Source organism: Electrona antarctica (genome assembly GCF_951216825.1).
Source record: "Electrona antarctica genome assembly, chromosome: 12".
Lineage (NCBI taxonomy): Eukaryota > Metazoa > Chordata > Actinopteri > Myctophiformes > Myctophidae > Electrona > Electrona antarctica.
The window spans coordinates 7,470,895-7,494,179 of NC_136793.1; the positions used below are offsets into that span (position 1 = coordinate 7,470,895).

The 23,285-nt window shown below is 41.2% G+C and overlaps 1 protein-coding gene and 2 long non-coding RNA genes across 3 annotated transcripts in view; 2 read left to right on the forward strand and 1 right to left on the reverse strand.

Moving 5' to 3' along the window:
* LOC306933811 overlaps window positions 1-23,285 on the reverse strand; it is a 68,356-nt gene that overhangs the window by 25,461 nt on the left and 19,610 nt on the right. The gene's annotated exons all lie outside the window — the stretch shown is intronic.
* On the forward strand, window positions 822-2,688 carry LOC306933533. The gene is made up of 4 exons (XR_013791242.1): window positions 822-925; window positions 1,671-1,849; window positions 2,085-2,178; window positions 2,576-2,688. It is a non-coding gene; the product is annotated as an uncharacterized lncRNA (long non-coding RNA).
* Window positions 3,581-21,545, forward strand: LOC306933623 (uncharacterized protein; the record flags this gene model as incomplete). The annotated part of the gene is made up of 16 exons (XM_079515940.1): window positions 3,581-3,636; window positions 3,726-3,817; window positions 4,341-4,455; window positions 4,547-4,648; window positions 4,947-5,111; window positions 5,379-5,543; window positions 5,678-5,817; window positions 14,944-15,115; window positions 15,901-16,242; window positions 16,733-16,801; window positions 17,528-17,599; window positions 17,890-17,937; window positions 18,694-18,774; window positions 21,075-21,142; window positions 21,239-21,282; window positions 21,491-21,545. Exons 1-16 carry the CDS (start codon window positions 3,624-3,626, stop codon window positions 21,543-21,545), a joined length of 1,743 nt encoding a protein of 580 aa, XP_079372066.1. The 5' UTR covers window positions 3,581-3,623.

Here is a 23,285-nt window from a genome sequence, read left to right on the forward strand (position 1 = left end):
TGTGCTGAATGCGACATCAGCAGGCACAACAAGGCGCTCGTTCTCCACAACCGGGATGGCATGACTGGTGGTTTCTTCCGGCCATTAGCTCCAACCAGTTGTGTTGTTGGAACGGCTATTAGACACTGTGGTAAGTACATTAGCAGACACTATTATCCAAAGTAACTTAGAAGTACACAATCAGAATAAATGAACCCTAGTCAACAAACGTATATGGTCATGCCTGGGGGTGACTGACTGACGGGAAACGCACAATTTCATACTAAATGTGACCTGCGGTCCCAATAACGTTGCAGTTTGAAGAGCAACCCGTTAATGAGTGACTTTATAAAGTTTAGTTCATTGACATAACAAAGGAATGTTAGACTGCTTTATGTGATTTTACTAATGATTAACATAACTCTCTTTTAGTGCGATTCTTGCCCATTGAGATGCCTGTCCAAGTCTGTGGTTGTCCACCGGAGATGCTGAAGGTCGGCAAAGGGAAGGACGTTGCTTTGGTCACAATCAATGGTAATTACATAAAGGATTTCCTCTGCTCTGTTTGAAAAAGATGTTTCCCTATTGTACAGCTCTGTCAAGAAATAACACTTATTTAGCCATCTCTTGACTTATTCATTGCCGTTCCTACCAAGTCAGCCTGTGATTTCTTTGGCAGTGGGAACATTACAGTGAATGTATGTTATTTGTAGGTCGGTATGATCTCAGCATGCCACGTCTGACCTGCGAGGGATGCCAGGCTACGTGGGATGCAGGAGTGAATGACCTTGTGCAAAATGGCTACTGGCCAGCCACCATCAACTTCGAAACCGTCTATGAAACAGACTTGTTTTACACCTATGAGGAGATGAAGATGGCGTCACCAGGGCTTTCACTTCTAGCATTTCTACGGGGGCTTGAGAAAAGGACTCTTCGCTTTGGCCGTGTAAGTATACTAATTTCTTCAAGCATTGTTAAATGATTAGTGTTTGGATATGAACATTTCTGTTAAACCATTAAGACCTGATTCCAGATTCTACAAAATGTCTTCTAAATCCATTTTTCTGAAAAACCTATGATTCTATATCAGTGGTTCTCAAACTATTTATTGTCAAGGACCCCCAAAAATGTCTTTATCCGGCCGCCGACCCCCATCTGAAAATATGTTGTTCCAGGGACCCCAAGAAGCAAATATTTGAGTTAAAAATCACACATGAAGAGAGGGGCGCTTTACCAACCCTTATCATCTTACATCATCGCGATATCATAACATAACATGCATATGCCGATTTGCTCAGTGATAGACAAAACATTAAACTCTGTTCATTGTTAATGGCATTTAATGTTTGTGTTAGTGACAAAACAAACATTAAACTCTGTCCATTGTCAATAGCGTTTTTAATGTTTTTCTAGACAACCATTAAACCTGTGTAAAAACCTGTGGGGAAAACGTTCGCTGTGAAAGAATATATATTCAAAGATTTGCACACATTTTCACAATAGAAAAAATCAGACAGCTCAGACATAGAGCGGCACTTGGTGCCGTGCTATGAGCTTGTACATCTGCTATTTTTCAATAGGTACGGTATAAAATGATGGTTAAATTGGTTCAAAGCTAAGGTGACACAGATGCATGCCTCAGGTCTTAATGGGTTAAAGTTAAACCGCTGTTTCTGCTGTTGTTTTTCTAGGATGGGAAAATTTCACCCGACAGCTTTCAAAAAGTTTTTTTTGAATGGGCTCATATTCGGCATGCAATTGATTCCCTCTGCAAGGAGGAGCCATTTTGCTGTCCTGCATGCACACCAGCAATGCTTGCGGTCTCCGTTGATGGGAACCGCAAGCATTATCGTTTTAAGAGTACAGCAAGGTATTGTAATGTACACATACACACTGTTAATATCAAGGAATGGCAAAATAATCAGTTGTATATTTTACACTGTAACCCATATGCACTGTAGCTTGACATTGCCAGACTGATTACATGGGATGGGAACACTCTTAACGTTCCCCACCATATTTCCATTAATGTTTGAGAGATCCTACAGTCTGGCAATGCCTTGAACTTGGACTTTATAACATCTTAAATCTATCTTCTTTTTTAGATCCAAAGATCATTCCATCTTTGAGGGGGCATTCATCGCCAATGATGAAGATGTGTCCAAATTTGTTGGTGACATCCACAGCAAAGTCAAACATGTAATTGCAGACTTGCTCTTCTATATGATTATTAAGTAAATAATTGTCATGGAATTTAACCACTTAAATCCTGTTTCTTTATTGAGTGGAGGGCTCTCAGGGCTCTCTATACCAGTGGCTTTAAAGTTTTCACTCTACATTCAATATCTTCACTGAAAATAGCCGATCGACGAGCTCTCTGTTTTTGTCACTGTAAAGTTGTACAATATCTTCACTGAACAATAACATGGCTGAGCTTAACGGTCTTCTGCAAAACCTTTCCCAGAATACAGATCCTGGTGTTTAAGTGGTTAAGTAGTAGTAGTGCCATGTTTTTGTGACATTTACCTCAAAATATCTGGTAGAATTGTTCACCGATGGTAAGATCTTTTATCTATTAATCTTTTGTACCATGTAGGTCCCTGGAAGGGGTGTTTGTGGTGGGGAGTGGTCGGCAGCCAGAGAAACATCTGACCGGTCCAGGAGTCGTGTCGACGAGGAGGGCCTAGAACTGGCTGTCTGCAGACATGGTGTATTGCTGGCTGCCTTGAACATGTTCAGGGGAGAAATTTACGCATACCCCATGTTCTTACAGCACCAGATGGCATCCAAGTATGAGATCACATTTTTTTGTATGGACGTTGCCTGTAGGTACTGGCCGTACCTACAAAAAGTGTGTGCTCGCTGTCCAGAGCTCCAGACCCTTCAGAACATGCGGCCCTTCCTTTCTGTTCTCCATGCTAAGGCTCATGATTACAAATGTGAGGTTAGTATAAAACAATACGTGATTATAAGATGGTGGTCAATCCTATAAATTATCTGACAATCAAGTAATGAGTAACTGATCTACTGCTGTCAAGGCAGTTAACGTTTTCACCTTTGTTAACCCTAGAACACACAGTTGATTTTCACCCGGACAATTATATTATTGTAATTTTCATAATGTTGCTGATGTCTGAGGTGGGTGGGTCTTTCAGTACCTTCATGATGCTCAGTGACATCATAGAAGGTAGGTTTGTTCCCCTGCATGCCCACATCCCTGTTTTTTTTCTACAGGCAGGTGTTCGGGTGAATTTCACCCGTTTTTAGTGATAGAGTGGTAGAGAACAATCCCATACACCCCCAATGTTTTTGTTTCAGTTTTTTTGTGAAAAGTCATGATGAAATATTACCTCAAGTTGATATGTATTGCTGTACAGTGATGGTGTACAGTGATGGTGTTCTAGGGTTAACTGCCTGTGCTAGTTGGCAGTCCATTTGGCTTTTTTTCTTTTTAATTAGATGGCACCATTGAGTCTTGCTAAAAGCATGTGCTTTTATGAATGCAATTGATATTCAGGTTTAGTATTATCTCTGTCCAGGTGAAATGGGGCGGGGGAAATCAGGACGGTGCTGGCTCGACACTTGGGGAAGAGGTCGAACAATGCAATGCATTTCTCTCCAGGATAGCCGTAACAACAAAGCATATGTCCAAAGAAGGTGCTGTATAATTGTACATTTTTATATAGTATAGTGTGAATAACATGATTGTAAGAATTGTTGCAGAACTCCTCTCTGTGTACTTGCAGGCCGAAATGACATGCTGACACTTTTGGCCATGAGATGGAACGAACACAAACGTGACAACATGGCCAATTCACTCGCCCAAAGATACCACAAGGTAGAAACTGTTATTTCATGTATACATGCGTGCATTCATGTGCACTTTGCATGATGTATAACCAACCAGTGGTCCTTGAGGGGGTTCCAGGTGGTCCCCAGCTAAATTATGTGAAGTTGGTAACCACATGGAATCTAGCTCTTTAACTCTTGAGTGTAAAATGAAACCAAATGGACCCCATATGGGACCCCTTTTACAATTGAGTTGTCAATTGTAAAAGAATTGTTAAACATCTGCATTACTTAATTTACAAGAAGTCTACACTTTTTGAGAATGTAAAATATTTGTTATTTTAACAACATTATCTCCTATAGTACCACATCAATATAGCATGGCATTGTGGACAATCTTATCAATAACAAAAAGTTCTTTAGTCTTGGGGCTGACAGACTAAATGTCATCAAATGGTGGTCCATGGCTCAAATGCCGAATAAATATTGGACCTTGATACGAAAATGATTGTAAAACATAGAAATCATGACATGAGTTTCTGTCTTTGTAATGGTTTTGTTTGTAATTTCAGACATCTAAGGTCTTAAAAACCAAGTTGGCAGACCTGGAAATCCTGAAGGCACAACTTCAACTTCAAGACCACAATGTTGAAGAGTATGTGCAAGATCATAAAGAATGGGCAGATGGTAAGAACATGATGAACATTGTCTGATATAAAAATCTGAATATTTATGCATTTTTTAAATTAAATTCACACTGTTATTCATTGTGTTTCAGGACAAACACAACATCAAGGCACGCTGCAGACGTTGTGTCAGAAGATTGAGGCCTTCACGAGCAGCATTAAAACCAGGAACCAACGCATCTATAACCAAAATGGTAAGTTAACATTTTAGGCCTATTCTGACAACAGTCCCAGCCTCTCTGACTGTGTACAATGTGTTTGGGGCAGAGTTACAGCCTCTCTGTCTTATATTAGGCTGGGTACACACGACATTCAGTTATGTCTGTGTCAGCCTTTTATGTAATGGTTTTCATTGGGATGGAGTGGTTTACTGGCAAAATCGGCACAATGCCAGAAAACTGCTCCGTTTCCTTTTGAAAACCATTGCAAAAAGATGCCCACGTAGGCATAGCCAAGTGTGTGTAACCAGCAATAAAATGTTTTTCTTCTCAGACAGCAACAAAGGACGTCACAGAATCCGCCGGAAATTAAGGCAGGAGAAAGATGCTTTGAAGCTAATGGTGGAGGAGTACAACAACCTGGTTCCTGAGCAAACCGTGTGCTTCGACACTATCTTGGACAGAGAGCATCCTTGGCCGTGGCAAATTTCACAAAGTGGTATGCATTTAGCCACTTAAACCCCAGTGTCTGTATACTGGGAAAACCATTGTGGAAAATAGCAGATTGACATGTGTGTCCCATTGTAAGGTTGTCCATTGGCTTTTTTCAGACATTTAATGTAAACAGCTTATAGTTACTAGTAGAGTTCTGAGGGACGCTCAACAACTAATTTAATACTGATACATGATTACATGAATGACAAATGATATATGCATCTACAGTCTTTGTGCACTGTTCTCAACCTTCCATATCTATGTATTACAGGGTCTGTTGATTTCAGCACCAAGAAAGAGGTGTTCCATCAGTGCATGGCAGTTCGCAGGCTTCAGGAAGAGAAGTCTATCCTCGTGAGAGAGATGAGGCAGCACTGGGATGTTCTCAAGGCCAGAGCCAGTGTCTTGTCAGAGCTTTCTCTCCATCAGAGTGAAGGTATGTGGCAAAGTAAATGTGCACTTCTACTAATTGGTTTTTATGTCATGTTTCAAGAGGTTATGATTATGGTGTGAAAGATGTGTTTCACTTTCATCCCTATATAGTGAGTGACACATTGTTCCTTTGTTTAGGACATCTACCAGAGGATGCAAGGAGGGGTCTCGCGTGCCTCATCCGTAGAAAGGAGATGCAGCTGAGACATCTGAGGAGGCGCACGAGGAAGCTCTACTTGGGCGTTATGAACGCAACCGACGACAGTCTTGTTGAACCAGTAGACATTTTGGAAGAACTTGAGTGCGCCTATAGTTCAGAGTCCGGATGGTCTGACTCTGATGTTGAGTAGGACACCCAGCTACTGTCAGACTGTTGAGGGAGGTGCAGCCTGACAACGAACTGTGTGGGCTGGTCTCAGACCTACCGGTGGGATTATACGAGGGACCTTTTTGTAGCTCTTCCTTGGACCTCTGTGGATTTTGTTTTGCTTTCCTCATGGAGCTACATACAGATTACATGTTATGTGGATTACTCGGTTGACGCGCACTGACATTTTGCACCTAATCCCATGTGCAACACACAGATGTGGTTTTTTAAGTGGTGCAACCACTTCCTTAAGTGACTGTGTGTGGGTGTGTGGCTGGCTGGGTGCGTCTGACCACGAAAACAGCATGGTTGTTTTTCACCACCTGTGCGCAACCTAACAAACACACGCACATATTAACTGTATATATGGTGATTTCGGGTGTGCCAGTACAGTACAGTACAGTACAGTGGAGGGTACAGTAGAGGGACCCCCACACGGTAACTCTGTCATTTCTCAACCGTTTCGGACGCGGGGCAGCTCGCCGGAATCGGGCCGGCACCCTGGGTGCGTTCATGTGGGTCTGGAACCCCCCCCCCCCCCCCCCCATCGGGACCCCCACACGGAATTGCACCACTTACTTCACACAGGTGTGATTTTTTTCTTTCTTTTTTGAGTGGTGCAGCCACTCCAATCCCCAGCAATGTGTGTCCCTATCTATGTATGTATGTCCGTTGTATGTATGTCACCAACGGGTGACAAAGTGTCACTGTTGATGTTGAGCTTCACACTGCACAGGTGCATGATGGGAAGCTGAGAGCCGATAACCAATAGTCAGACAACCACTAGTCCGACAGCCAATAGTCAGACACCCCAACAGCACCACTTAGTTCAGACAGGTCTGATCTTTGAGGGGCGCTCTACATACAGCTTTTGTCCTCACTCACGTCTCAAGATTTGCCATTGACAATGAGCGGAGAAATTAGGTCACAATTCCGCTAAAGATGTAAATTAAACATCAAAACATTAAACGCCATTGACATTGAAGGGAAAATGTACGTCATATGTAAACGAGCAAATCAGCTAACCAATCACAGGCAACAGGCATTCTGATTGGCCAGTATGAGATGATGTATGATGATAAGAGAGCCCCTCACTTCACACGATTCTACAAAATGTCTTCTAAAGCATGACAGTTTTCTATGTCAGTGGTTCTCAAACTATTTCATGTCAAGCACCCCAAAGATTATATGTAATTGGCCGCCAACAAAATATGTTGTTCCAGGGAACCCCCCCCCAGAAGCAAAGATTTGAGTTAAAAACGTTTGCTATGAAAGAATATATTCAAAGATTTGTGCTACATTTTCAAGATTTTTCAAAAATAGCAGATCTACAAGCTCGTAGCCATGCTATGAGCTTGTAGATCTGCTACATTTCAATAGCTAAAGTATAACGATGCTTAAAACACCAAAAGGGGTTCCTGTCCTGAATGGGTTAAAGGAAACGAGGCAGGGCTACTGGGCTAGTATTTTTAAATATACAGTATTTGTTTTCTTGTTTGATCTCTTGTACTTGTTATCTTGTACACAACACATCTTGAATGGAGAGTACTGAGAAATAAAGTGTGCAATGGCTTGTAATTTCTGATGCATTATTTATATATTTTGCAATATCACAGTAAAACAAATTTAATTCAAGGATATTTTTGCACAGACTGCCTTTATATTTGGTCTTACAATGTTTCCAACTCTGGCCAAGATATGAAGCCCAACAATTACCATGAAGATCACAAAATGTAAATGCATAATACATGTTAAACTTTTACTAAAAGCTTATGTCAACTCAGTTGAGAGAAATGGTTGGCTGACACATCACCTTTCCTGTAGCCTATGATAAAAAGCAAGGCTTTTGCACTCCTAAGCAATAGGTGCGCCGTAGGAGAGGGACAACCAAGTGCCCGATGTCATGAAAAATAAATAACAGTAGCCTACGATGAAACCCCTATGGGACACATGATGGTCTGATCGGAAGATGATGGACATTCCACATTCCAGGAGGATGTGAACTGGGGTGGGGAGATGCAAAATGTCCCCAGGTGGTTCCACTCATCCTCAGCTATGGGTGCAAGAACAGGAGAACATGGTATTCCAGCTCAAAGTGGTGGAAAGTAAGCAGAATTGAGGAACCGTTAGCCACTACAATCAGCCAGACACACTCAACATTGTAGGGGTACAAGCCTGGGAAGTTGGGGCTAGATATATTGCCAGATGAAGACTATATAATTCCACCGCATTTTACACCTGAAAGTTATTCAAAATAAATAATAATCTGTCCGTTTAAAGAACTCTGGAAAATGCACACAGCATACCATGTATGCATTTGTTTGGTTCACATTCGCAAGAATTGGTTATCAACTTCAAGAGAGTATTACTAGCGCCCCAGCCTGTGTCCTCCGTGAGGAGGAAGCCCAACAAACCTTGGTGAGGCCTTTTAGGAGGGCCATTATAGTCCACCACTCCTGAATGCAGTGCCTGGTACTGGGAGTCTGGTGCAACGCACAGGTCCTGGGCCTGGTGAGAGCAGGAGTGGACCTGGTGAGACGTAGGAGGGGCCCGGTCAGGAGTCAACCCACAGAGACTAGTCCTTCCACGCACCAGATTTTGGTTCCGGCTGGGTCGCCTGAGTGAGGGGTATGACGTTGGAAGACTCGAAACCCCGTTGACCTCAGGAAACATCACTGAAGATACGGCCCAGGTGCATCCATGCGATGTATTTTTATTGATTTATTTACCTGAGCTATGGTAATGCACATGGCCTTCATAATTTATGGTTTCCTCTCTACTGCTTACATCCATTTTTTTTACAGTATATTCCTAAAATATTCCTAAAAACATGATACTATCTTTGATGGTGCAATACAAACTGACATTGAACAATGGAGGTCCATTGAATACAGTGCCTATAAGATGAAGTACTCCCATCAGCTGCAGACTACATCAGCGAATATGAGAATGTATGTACAGTGTCAGCAGGCCTTCAACTTACTATCAGGGTAAGCATATTATACAGTGTATCAACCTGAACTATATGAATGAATATATGTACAGTATCAACAAGGCGATTATAATCAGGATTAAAGCTGATCATTATTATTACAGTAGATTTTCCTAAATCTAAGACTCAATTTGATGCCTGGCTCCAGCCCTGAATCGCTACCATTAAAAAATATATGTCCTGGCGATGAAGTGAAACTCAAATGTAATTACAATTATATGTGTGACTTTATTAGCCAGATATAAACTTTACATTAGTTCGTTTTATACATTTACATACGTACAATAACACTGGTTATCAACCTGTGAGTTAGGCCCCCCAGGTCAGGGGTACCAAAATTATTATGGGGAGGTTGCCTGATTATTTGCAACATTGTTTTCTCACTAAACAAACCAACATACAGTCAGTGTTGGCCAGTAATATTATTATATCAATGTAATATACATTACATTTTCCAGTAACGAGTAATGTAACTTATTACAATTGCCCAAACTGTATTATTACATATTACTTGTCCAAGTAATGCGGTATTACTGAATTCAAATAACATAATTCGGTTTTCTCTGTTCTCTGCATGGTTTGTCTATGAGCTGTCCATCCATCCAGCTGTGTAGAGGAGCCCAGTGTGAAAGGTTGTCACATAAAGAACAGATCTACAAGCTATCAACATCTTGCAATGCAATGTGTTGATGATTTTGAAAACACAGGACATGATGTTAAGTCCAAAGCGCCTTGCCTTGCTCATCAATCAATAGATTATATGAACCTTTTTCACCAAAGACGGAGTGCCTTGGATTCCTTTTTTCTTTTCAAGTCTGCAATTCACACCTTTGGAATCAAGCAGTACAACTTGAAGGAAAAACCTTTTTTGTCTAGCAATGTGTTGAGAGCTTGTTGATCTGTTCTATTTGAGCATGCTATATGTACTAAAGTAAGATGCAAATGTAATTTGCCTGTCTGCACCCTAAGGTCAGGGGAACAAGAGGGACAGTCAAAGGCATCAATGTCTTTGTCATCCAGGAATTTACTCGGAAACTCCTTAGTGATTGTGATAACTTACACTGATGCAATTCCCTGGCCCTGTGTTGCGCCGTCAGGGTGCTGCTCGCTATGACATGTGGAGGTCTGTGCAACCGTGCCCACTGCCCAGGCCATCAATCAACACTGCCAATTTGACAAACAAGTCACACCAGACTCTTTCACGCCTGTCACATTTGGTCATTGTGAACCTGATCTGTGAAAAGAACAAGCTTAAGGTGCCAAAGGTCTAGGTCTGCAAAATGTGGTGTTCTCTGGTGAACGCCAATGAGCTGCATGGTGCAGGCTATGAGCACAGATCCTCATGGGTCCAGACCCTCATGCCACCTTCATGGAATCCTTTTCAGAAATATGCATAGCATGCTGGAAGTCATTTTGTAGGGATATGACAGGGCTAAACCATTCTCACGCAAAGGAGCAAACTGCAGGTCCGACAGTTGGTGGTAAGGCTTATTGCAATTCTACCAATGTTAATATCAAGAGCACTATGCGAACACAGGACTAGACAGATGGATTACCCAATGAGCCAGTGGGGGGGCTGGGGCCCAGGGTGTGTGTGTGTGTGTGTGTGTTTGAGAACCACTGCTGTGGTTCTCAAACACACACACACACACACGTGTGTGTGTGTGTGTGTGTGTGTGTGTGTGTGTGTGTGTGTGTGTGTGTGTGTGTGTGTGTGTGTGTGTGTGTGTGTGTGTGTGTGTGTGTGTGTGTTTGAGAACCACTGCTGTAAATACTGTTTGAGAACCACTGCTGTAAATACTGAGGAGGTGCCCACATTTGAGCATAACCTAGATATATGGTCCAGTTCTCCATCAAGGACCCCTGAGAGTCAAGGGACCAGGGTCCCTGGGCCCCAGCCCCACTGGCTCATTGGGTAATCCATCTGTCTAGTCCTGTGTTTGCATAGTGCTCTTGATATTAACATTGGTAGAATTGCACACACACACACACACACAACAGTGTGTGTGTGTGTGTGTGTGTGTGTGTGTGTGTTAGGGTGTGCAGATCCAAACTGTTCATTTGAGGGACAGAAGTATCGCTTGTGTGGGACAAGTGGGATGGGGGGACGGGACAGGGGGGCCTTGATGTCATATTAGGCCTTATATTGCCTATAACTATAACTATATCATCTTGCTATTGCTTGCTGTTTTAAAATGGTAATTTTGGTCATGGGTGGTATGGTAGTATGGCTAGGGGATATTTCTCATTTCATTTTAAAATGCTTAAAAACACATCTTGCACAAATTGAGAGCTTTACAATAGTGTGTGTGTGTGTGTGTGTGTGTGTGTGTGTGTGTGTGTGTGTGTGTGTGTGTGTGTGTGTCAAAATAAAGGATAATATGTTTGACACATATATATAACCATAAATGCATATATTAACAGTAACATTGAGTTATTGAGTGTAGGATTTTGTCTGTTTCATTTTATTAGGTTAACACACACACACACACACACACACACACACACACACACACACACACACACACGCAAAGAGAGAGAGAGAGCCAATATTGCCAATTGACTGATTAGCCAATTGGGAAGCGGTCACAAGTGGTTCATACTAACACAATAAGTTACAGACTACAGAGAGGTTTTTGCCTGGCAGCGCGTGGAGTATCCAGAACAATAAATAAGAAATACAATTTGCCTACGTTGGAACTTGGAGGTAAGATGATATTTAGTGCATTTACTTCGTTTGTTTTTTACATTAGAGATGATGAATACATGTATGCTAGTGTTAAGTGCTGGGCCTAGTCCACAACAAGCAACATGTTGGAAGAAACTAGTTGCGTTGGTGTGGTGGACTCGACTTTGGGGATACATTGAAAATAGGTTTTAAGATGCTGAATTGTGTATGTGCAATTGTGCATCTTACCTAGTTGAACAGACATTCAACAGTGTTGAATTTTAGAGATTTCCAAGCTAAAGTTGAATCTAGGAAAAGGCTCATATCATTCACGTGCATTGCAACTGTATTTGAGACTTAGTATCGTTTGTTCCTTGCTTTGGGCTTCAGCACTGATTGTCAACCCTTTTCATATCAAGGCCCATCATCATCATGTATTTGACATTTGAGCCACGGACCACCATTTGATGACATTTAGCCTCAGACCCATCTGAGCCACGGACCACCATTTGATGACATTTAGCCTCAGACCCATCTGAGCCACGGACCACCATTTGATGACATTTAGCCTCTCAGACCCATTTGAGCCACGGACCACCATTTGATATCTCAGACCTAAAATTAAATAATATTTAGTTGTCATTGGATATGATTTTGTCCACTATCCATGTATGATGTGGGGCCATTAGGAGAGATAACAGGCAAACGATGAAAATGTTGTACTACATTGTTGTACTAAATTGTACTACATTCTTTATTGTGTAGAGTAGACTAAACTTATTGTAAATGAAGTCATGCAGATGTTAACGTAAAATGAAACCAAATCCATTTGGTTTCATTTTACGCTCTCAAGAGTTAAATCTAACTAGCTGGGGACCACCTGGAACCCCCTCAAGGACCACTGGTGGTCCCTGGACCACTGGTTGAAAACCACTGGGCTACAGTATATCAAACGTGAGATCTCAGCAAGATGTATTGTCCTCTAGATCAGAGGTTCCCAAAGTGTGGTCCAGGGACCCCTAGGGGTAACTGAGGGACCCGGAGTTCCAGAGGGTCCCCAGCTAAACTATAATTAGGAACCAAATGGACCCTTATGGGTCTGTAACTTAAGAGTGTGTACAAAATATAAATGGAACCGAATGGACCTGTGAGTTAAATTTACTTTTTTACTATATACATTGGGGTCCCAGAAATAGAAATTCCATTAAATGGGGGTCCGACGACGGTCTGTAGCCTAATTTAGGTCAAACCTGGTGGTCCTTGAAATGAAAATGGTTGAGAATCACTGCTAGAGCTGTAAAAATCTTCTCTTATGGCGGTCCCTGGCATATCTTTTCTAATGGGGATCTGCGGGCTAATAAGTGTCTAGTTGGGGGTCCTTGACATGAAAAAGTTTGCGAACCACTGCTCTAGATCAGTGGTTATCAACCTGTTCAGGCCACAATCCAGCAGATCTACAAGCTTGTGACGCGTTGTCACCATTTGGGGACTCAAATCATTACCCCCAGGTTGAGAACCACTGCTATAGATGGCATTGTAAGACTAAACAATATGACCCAATGACAATGTTTAGGTGAAAAAGGAACAGGATTATTTGTTTTAATTACTTAATTCATAATTCATATGTTGTGTGTGTGTATATACTACTGAGGGTCTTGCAGGGTTAAAAAGGCATATAGCCTCCAACTTCAAATACACTCGTGAACATGTCATGTTAGTGTTTGAAAGCTCTTCCAGACTTGGTGAGATTGTTCTTTGGAATGTATGCAATTCTTTAGTAAGCAACACCAGAATGCTGGTCCTCGGTGGAGCGGTTGTTGTATTATTGCATTTGTTTTACTGAAAATAAGGTTCGAAATAAGTTTTGGCATGGGGTAGGCATAGTTTAGGAATAGGGTTAGATTTTGGCACTGTTTAACTGAGCTTCATGTTAGAAATAAGGTTAGACATAGTTTTACTGAGGTTAAGGTTAGGAATAAGGTAGGTTTAACCGTTTAAGCATAGTTTACTTGGGCTACGTTTTAGGAATACCAGGCTGAGCAGTTCCACCAGGTGCCAGCTGTACCCCCGGGGTGACTGAGTTTTGCGGCGAGCGTTCTAGTATGCCATAATACGACGAGCATGAATTAAGCAGAACTGAGCTCATGTATGTGTCTAACTCTTATATTTTTGTTTCATGCATTTTCTCCCTAAGCTATGACCAAACCTAAGAGGCGAAGCTGTCCCCACTGTGGGGCGGAAAATAATGCCGCAAAAAAGGCTTGTGGCACCTGTTACGGCAGCCTGCTGAAAAGGAAGGCATACAAAGAAAAGGAAGGAGCAATGAAGGAGAAGGGCTATGGGTCAAAAATTAAAAAACATGGAAATGAGAGCAGAGTTGTGGGGTCTGCCCATCTAATGGTATGTGCTTTTTTTTGGGTTATTCATTTATTTTAGAGTGGGTGTATAACTGTATATTGTCAGGTAGTCTCTTAATGAACATGTTCTATATGACAGACTAGTGGTGTTGATAAAAGGTTGCCCAATGAATGCTGCAGTACTTGATTTTGGTGAAAGGTTGTTTGTACATGTTTAGAGTTGGTTAGACAAATCTTAAAGAATCCTTTGAAAGTTTACTGAAAATATTTTCACTGAATTACACCATGTTAAAATTGAAAATGTAACATGGTTACAAGGTGGTGTTTATTGTAACATCTTGTGTACAGGTACAAACATTATCTTTCCTCGGGTACCTCAGACATTCTATAGCAGCATCCTTGAGCAGAGGTCTTCAAGGTCAATTACCCCTTAGCTGAGAGAGAGATGAAGCATCTACATCATTTTGTGTTGCAGATTCAACTTTTACTTTTCTTTAATACATTTTCCTTTTCGTTTCATGTAATATACTATTTTCATTTTATCACTTAAATCCTAAATAACCAAATAAGGGTGAATTCGGTTTAATTTGACACTAAGGAGTTACACACAACTGTCCATTTAGCTGGGGACCACCTGGAACCCCCTGAAGGACCACTGGTGGTCCATGGACCACTGTTTTTATACCACTGCTCTACACAAACTATTTGCCAAAAGTAGCTGATCTAGAAGCTCACGTGTTGCACTGTGATGTGTTGTGAGCTTGGAGATCGGTTATTTGTGGTGAATGTAGCCCACCCCAGAATCGGGAGGCTAGGTTTCAAGTGGTTAATGTAATACTTTTTTTAATATATATCACATAGATTCTAGACTCATGTTCTAGAGAACAGTTTTGACCAGTTAAGATGCTCTGTGCAAGGTAATAGCTTATCAATATGTGTCCTTGGCATTCATCACACAGTCTGCCTTGCCTGTCAATGTACAATTGTATCTGTTAATATTTTGTGTATTTCTGTATGCAGATTCGGAAGCTTCATGCCCTGGGCTATAGCCCCATTTTGCTTATTGGGAGGCAGAAGAAGGGTTCGGACAGAGTCGTGGCAGAGACCATCACCCAACTGTGCCCTGAAGGGTCCGGGCCCATCAAATTGTTCATCGAGAAGATGACCAAACTCTATGAGCACACTGTTAAAAGTAAGGCAATGCTTTGGAAATTGGAGTGTGCTGTCATTGGGATATGTTTTTGCTAAATCAGGTGTTATACAAGTTAATGGGTGACAAGTGCATGCTATCTACCTAGCTGAACTTTTGTCTGAAGTGTGTTGTAAAATGTATGCCCCATGTACGACTGTGTCACACCAAAAATTTAAATTTACACTGTTATCTTGTAAATCGTCTGAAATGCTCACTGAAGCCCCTCTAAATGATTCATAAAATTTCAGTCACCGGGTCACCCTCACCCCAAATGTTAACAACTTAACATCCCCTTAACACTTCCTTCATTGGCTTCTGGCCTCACCCAGTACTAGAACACTGATGCTGGCTTACAAAGCAAAGCAAGGCATGGCAGCCCCATAACTTCAAGACATCACTACTAACCTTCCTGGTCACTTAGATCTTAGCATTCCTAACACAGGAATGCTGCTGACCCCTAAAACACTCAGAACTGCAGACTTGCTCCAATTTTTGCCGTAGCCTGAAAACTCACCCTTTCACACCGCTAGCACAGACCTTTCAGACTCCACCTCACCCCCTAGCATGTCACGCTCCCTGTATCACCCTTGTGTTCCTTTTTCCTCATGTTTCTTGAATTTCTTTCATCACAAAATATGCAGAATATCCTTTAGATGGCATGTTGTTAGACACTACATTGTTCTCTTTGCACTATACCTTGTCTGAGTCAAGTTCATGTCAATCTCACATTTGTAAGTCAAAATTAAGTGTCAAAATTATATGCTGATTGCTGATATGTATTTCAGATTCTATACGGTTCCAGCAGGCGGAAGCATTTGCCTCCCTCTCCTCTCCTCCTCCTCCTCCCCCCAATCCGGAATCCAACATTCCCCCCTCCCCACCTTCTCCTCCTCCTCCCCCCAATCCGGAATCCAACATTCCCCCCTCCCAATCCTCTCCTCCTCCTCCTCCCCCCAATCCGGAATCCAACATTCCCCCCTCCCAACCCTCTCCTCCTCCTCCTCCCCCCAATCCGGAATCCAACATTCCCCCCTCCCCACCCTCTCCTCCTCCCCCCAATCCGGAATCCAACATCCCCCCCTCCCAACCCTCTCCTCCTACATTTGAAGAGACCATAATGGTCACTGGTGATTCCTCCCCAAGCACCCATCTCCCCCCATCTCCTCCTCAACAACACCTAAACACTAGTAAGTATTAAGACTGCATCTAAAATATTCTAATGTCATTATCACAGCAGAAGACACTAATGTTAACATTTTGTGTCATTTGCAGTCAGGATTTATATTGCATTTCTTTAATTGACACTCATTGGTCCTGTGTTCATTTATGCATTTTCAGACACTTACAGAAACCACTTAAACCCTCAATAGTAAACTTGACTGTTGGCTTTGTACTTGTTCTGATCTTTTTTTCCCCCTCTATCAAATCTCTTTGCCGAAAATAATCCATGTACAAGCTCACAACGCATCGATCAATAATCAATAAATGATTATACTATAAAAGATTATACTATAAATATAATGCAATATCATTGTAATAAAACTGAATGCATACAATGCTACATTTCAGATGTCCCTGGTCCACAGTCCCTCCACCCATCTTCTACTCCTACACCAGCCTTTAATTTAACTAAGTTTTTAGAAGGATGGCAGATGACAGCGGAGGACACACACACTGTACCTTCCAGTAAGTAATAATCATTTCCCACATTGTAAGGCTTGTGCAGCTAAAATTAGCTTGTGCCGTCTTCAAAATTCCCACCTTCTACCAGGCCTACTAGCGCTGTAGCTGAACAGCAGCAGAAGAAGGGTATGGTTTTTAAGAGATTTAAAAGCTGTTATCAAGCTTCACAACCTGAGGTCTTCTGGTCTCCTGAACACCGCAGGTTAAAAACCGTTACATAAGTCAATTAGGAGCTCACAGTAGGTACTGTAACTGGGTGCGAGACCCATGAAGAACTTTAATGTTTAACAAAGCAAACCTTAAAACCTCTAAATTTGACTGACAAATTGTGAAAGTAAAACATATAATAAGTGGTTTGAAATATGGTTCAGACCATTATTCCAAAGCTTATTTTTACATTTTTGAATAAATAACCAATTTACCATTGAGGTGCCCACTTTTCCAGTTGCCAAACAAAATGCAGTGATGTCCATGATGCGTCACCTTGACCTTGTAGAAGGGTGATGCAGTGTACATTATACCTTGTCTTTCCCCTGTGGATACAGACATGCAGGTGACCAATGTTTGTCACAATATTTGTTAACAATTTCTGGGATTAGTGGTAAGAATTGTGTTTATCTTAGGATATATTTCACTGTTAAGTATTGACACTACATGTGCAAGAGAAGAAAAAATAAAAATAACATAATTATAGGTAATTTAAGTTTGCACAAATTGTGTTACTAACAGGCATCCCCTCAGAGCTCCCACCGGACCCTCCCAGACCAAGTACCTCTGGACGCAACCGGAGAAAGAAGCAGGGTATGTTGTTTTTCAAGAAATTGAGTTACTGAGTTTGACAACCTGTCTTCAGGCAGACTGTTACAGAGTCTTTGTATTGATGGGAGAAAGGTCTGGTCACTTAAGACATCAGGTTAAGACTGGCACATAATTGAATGATGAGGTCAGTTGTGTATCTATTAACTTTTAAAGAGAGCCTTAACATATTTTTTAGTTTTACATGTTCAAATTGCCTGGTTATTGATTGATCTGTGAAATGTACATAATTACAGGCCATAGGAATTTAAGTTTGTACAAACTGTCACTCACAGGTGTGCCTACAGAGCCTCCAAGACCCTCTGCAACCAGAGCACAGAAGGGTATGTCTAAGTACCTATGTAAGACATTTAAAAGTGATTACTGAGTTTGTAAGTCTGCCACCTTGTCTGTTGTGTTCCTCATGTATGGTCTAAGAAGCAGACCAACTCTTTAACATGACCAGCAGACTGTTGCCACAATGACAGCTTGACAGTGATCAAACTCCATCTAGCCTCATTAGCATTCATAACATTTTCACGGTTAGCAAGTCAATCATTACAAGTTGATATGTATTGTATTATGTTCTTTTAACCAATTTAGACCTGGTATAACCTATACTTTGTTATACTGTACCGTTCATGCCGGGAGCTACCTCCGTCTCATAGCAACACTTAGTTTTTCCAGACTATTATTCCAAAGCTTATTTTTTACATTTTTGAATAAATAACCAATTTACCATTGAGGTGCCCACTTCTCCAGTTACCAAACAAAACACAGTGATGTCCATGTGTCACCTTGTAGAAGGGTGATGCAGTGTACATTATTCTGATTGGACGACAAGAAACACACCACTTTCAAAGGGAACCTTGTCTTTCCCTGTGAATACAGACAGAATACAGACATGCAGGTGACCAATGTTTGTCACAATATTTGCTAACACTGTCTGGGATTAAAGAATTGAGTATCCGTTGGATATATTTCAGGTATTGACACTACATGTGCAAGACAAAGTCCCCTCATTGGAAAATAATAAAAAATAAATTAACATAATTATAGGTCACTGGAATTTAAGTTTGCACAAATTCTGTTTCTAACAGGCGTCTCTTCAGAGCTCCCACCGGACCCTCCCAGACCAAGTACTTCTGGACACAAGAGAAAGAAGCAAGAGAAGAAGCAGGGTATGTTGTTTTTCAGATATTTAGTTACAGAGTTTGACAACCTGTCTTCAGGCAGACTGTCACAGTCTTTGTATTGATACGAGAAAGGTCTGGTCACCTAAAACATCAGGTTAAGACTGGCACATACTTGAATTATGAGGTTAGTTGGGTGCCAGACCAGCATTAAAAGTGGAAAAAGTAAGCTTTGAAATTAATTCTAAAGGCCTATTCATAGTCTGGATTTTCACTAGCTGAAAATAGCTGATCTACAAGCTCACAACGCGTCGCAGCGCAACATGTGAGCTTGTAGATCGGCTATTTTCAGCATGCGAACCAAGTGTAAAATGACTTTACTGCATCTTTTGTCCACTAGTCCCTTCCTAACATTTTAGTCTATTTTTTATTTGTTGAAGAAAGTGTCAATATATTTAGTCTTAGTTTTAGTCACCAGAGCTTCGTTTTAATTTAGTTTCCATTTAGTTTCCGTCGGTGGAAAAAGGTAGTTGACGAACAATTTTCGTCTTAGTTTTAGTCGACGATAACAACACTGGTACCCGGTTCCCAAGCATGTTGTTATCGGTTCCTAATTGGTCACGAGCGACCCTCTTACCATATTGCAGAATTTCGTGGAAGACGAAAGCACAGAACTGTCAAAATTGTGAAAAATGTCAGAAACCATACGATCAATAAGAGATCTTTGCCGCTTTAGGCTTGATCCCTAATAATAATAATAATAATAAATGTTAAAATAAGTATAGTGCAGGTTAAAGAAAAAAATAAAGTTGTAGGCAGTGTGCAGAATATGAAAGAACCTCCATTCCAATGGACCCACAATTGTTAGTTATTGATTTAGTCACAAGCTCGTTAGAACTTTTACCATAGGTTTTAATATTTATAAAAAACACAGACACATTTAAACACTTTCACTTTCCAAATCCTGAAAAAATCAAATCTACAAGCTCACAATGTGCAGCAAAATGTGTTAACATAGCATCACACTTGGTTTATGAATCTACAAGCTGACAATGAACATGCTAGTATGTGTGGGATACACCCATGACAAATGTGACAAATCTCTGCCAATGCCAAATGTTCTGTCGCTATTGAATTGTTTTGAGCTTCCAAACGTATAAAGGTTAATGTCTGAGTGGTGGTGAGTAAAAACAGAGAGAAGGGCTGGGGAGAGGCTAGAGCGGTGGTTTGCTCTTCACCGTGGCTCTGTGACGTCATGTTGTAGTTGACTACTAGTAGACTATGAATAACGCTTACATTTGACTGACAAGCACCTTAAATTAGGGTTTTCTGTTATAATTGTGGTTCAATATTAGACCCACTTCCACTTGTGACAGCAGCAAAGGAAAAAGAAGCAGGGTATGTTGGTTTTTCACATATTTGAAGTCTGCCTGAAGGCATCAGGTTGTCAAACTCTGTAACCACTTTTAGAAACCTGAAGACATCAGGTTAAGCACTGGCACACCATGAAGAGCTTTAAAAGTTAAGAATAAAACTGGCAGCTGACATTTATCCTGTTAAGCCATTCAGACCGCGATAAACATGTTGGAGATTAATCATAGTCCTAGTGAAATATCTTGCGGTGTGATCCTTTATCGGCTGATCGGCCACAACGATTTGACAGCCGATTTCAATCAAGTGTATGAAATGCATACCGAATGACTACCTGCGGACTTGCAGTGTGTACCTAGCCTTATTCTCTAAAGGGGTCTTAAGGTCCCTGCACGCTCGTCGTTTTTCCGAAAAACGTGCCCAGTGTGCAACCACCTTAACGATCTTAGCCTGCTGTTAAATTATACAGTAAACAGACATGTAAAGGCTCTGAATAAGATTCAGATACTTTACAGGCACTTCAACACATGTACAGGGTTGGGCAACATTCTTTTTTTCATTAACAATAGTTTGGACTACACCCTGGAAATGTCCTTTACATTAGAAAATGAATATGAACACAAATGGAAATATAATACAGCGGTTTTATTTGCACACGTATCCCAAAAATTAGATGAAATTTGAGTTTTCGTCTTAGTATCTGGAAACTGAAAGACACCACCTTGCTCTTCAACTCGAGTGAGTTGGTGAGTTATCTTTTGGTGTGCATGGACACATTCAAAGAACAAAAAAGATTGCTCAGATCGAGCATTCCAGAATCCCTTTTATTTCAAGGGATCATGAAAAACAATGGATTGCTAACTGACTATAAGTTGCTTCATGACATAAAACTCACCTGGAGGATATCAAACCCTTGTCTTTGTCTAAATCTTATTCTTTTTTTTCTCCTTCTGTTTTCCATTTTTGCATCTTTTTAGGCTGCAGACTTTGTAAAAGCCAGAAGGTTTTCAAATGGGACCGCATTAGAGACACACAAAAAACAGAGGTAAGCTGTTGAATTTGACTGCGTCGAATAGTACTGGATTTACCAGTGGCTGCTGAAATGGCTAACACTTATTTTTGTCTGTGTGGCCGTCTGTAGAATGGAGAAATGGCTCTTATCGTCTGGCACCCTTGCACATCATGGTAAGATCTCAGGATTTTGTTCAGCTTTGGCAGTTTTCAAATGTGCTTCTATAAATATGTTTTAGTACCAGACATTTGTGAAACAGATCCTAAGCTTTGGATCTGTTTCACATTTGATTTTATGATACCACATTCAAATTAAATAATCTTGTGGTACAACTATATGAAATGATTTTAACAGTTGTGTGCATTCATGGATGTTTTACAGTGGAAAGCAATGGGAGGACACCTGGGAGCCAGCCGAAGGATTCAAATTGTTTTAGAGTTTTTGTTTTATTGTTTTATTGTTTAAATAAATTGTTTATTACAATTTCCTTCTTTGCCTATTTATAATTGACCTGCCATTTACTTCAGAATTGTTTCCTACATATGCAGTCTATTTAGAATTTCTTATATGCAAGTTGTGCAATTTTATATACTACAAGCAGCTTTATATACATGGTGGTCACCAGGACTGAAGCATAAGAGCGTCACAGCCTTTTGGTTGCCTTATTGGTAAGGTGAAGGTGCTGTATCAATAATGGAATAATGTTTCAATGCTAAGAGCTCTTATATAATTCAGTGTTGTCACCAGTGTTGGGCATATAAAAGTAATATATTATTACTTGGTATCAAGATCAATTACATTATAGATCTCAGTTGTGACACAAAGAAGACATCGCTATATTGTCACAGCAAAAGACCAAGTCATTTTGTATTCTGTGGATACTAGACTACCATGCCCTTCAAAGAGGAACAAGACCACTCACATTTCCAGATGTTCTGAGTAGGCACACAAGACTGACTGATCTTTGAGCAACATACCAGTGGAAGCGGCTTGTATCAACGACCTTGAGGGCACTCAAATGATTATATTATGATTATATTAAATACTACTTGTGGACATGCATCATGTTAGCTTGTATATCTGTTTTGAGCATGTGATAAGACACTGGGCTCCTACGCAGCTGGATGGACGGATGGCCGTATACAAACCATGCACAGAAGATGCAGTAATGCAGCGTTACTTGGATAAGTGATATTGCTGTTTAGTCCAGTGGTTTCCAAACTTTGTCATGTCAAGGACCCCCAAATTGACACGAATTAGCCCGTGGACCACCATTTGAAAGGATATGCCAGGGACCCCCCATAAGAGATTTGAACGGCTCTACCAGTGATTCTCGACCTGTTTAATTTCAAGGACCCCCAGTTTGACATGCATTAGTCTACGGACCCCCATTTAATGGCATTTCTATCTGTCACGATTTATATTGTAAATGGACCCGTCAGGGTCCAGACAGTCGATCAATCGGTTGATCGATCCAGATATTAGCACATTAAATTAATTATTTATTTATGAATTTTGCTGCAATAGAAATGCAGGGCTTTTTCATAACTATACTATTTAGGCTTGATGTTTATAATTACCGTGTGTGTACCATTATTTTTATGATCATATTGCAAACTTGCATTATCCTATATTACAATTGAAAACATGTGCCCAAGCGCACGCACAGGAACAAAAGGCACCAGCTACTACGTCACTGACACGCTGCAACACGCTGCAACACACACTGCAACAACACACTAACACGTCACACACTTACCCTCCGCGTCGTTGGTTCCCTATCTCCTCATGTCGCGCCGCACGGCCACACTCGACACCAGCCGCGTAAAAACTGGCATCGCACTGCCACTACAGCCGGCTCCCGTCCACACTCGCAAACAACATCAATATCAATAATAAACACAAACACGCCACAAGCACCGACACCCCCGCCTAATTTCTTGCCACGTCTATGAAAACAAGCACAACAAAAATGCCATTCAACACGCTACTTACACACACTACCACTCGCTTACAATACGCGGACCTGGCAACACTACATTCCCTCTCCCATTGGCTCACAGCCCACCACGTGACCCACACAGGGAGGGAGACGATTGCGTGATGCTTCTATGTACAGGATTCTATAGGTCACCACTTTTGGTGTGACACACACACGGCTTCTGTTTACTAGAAG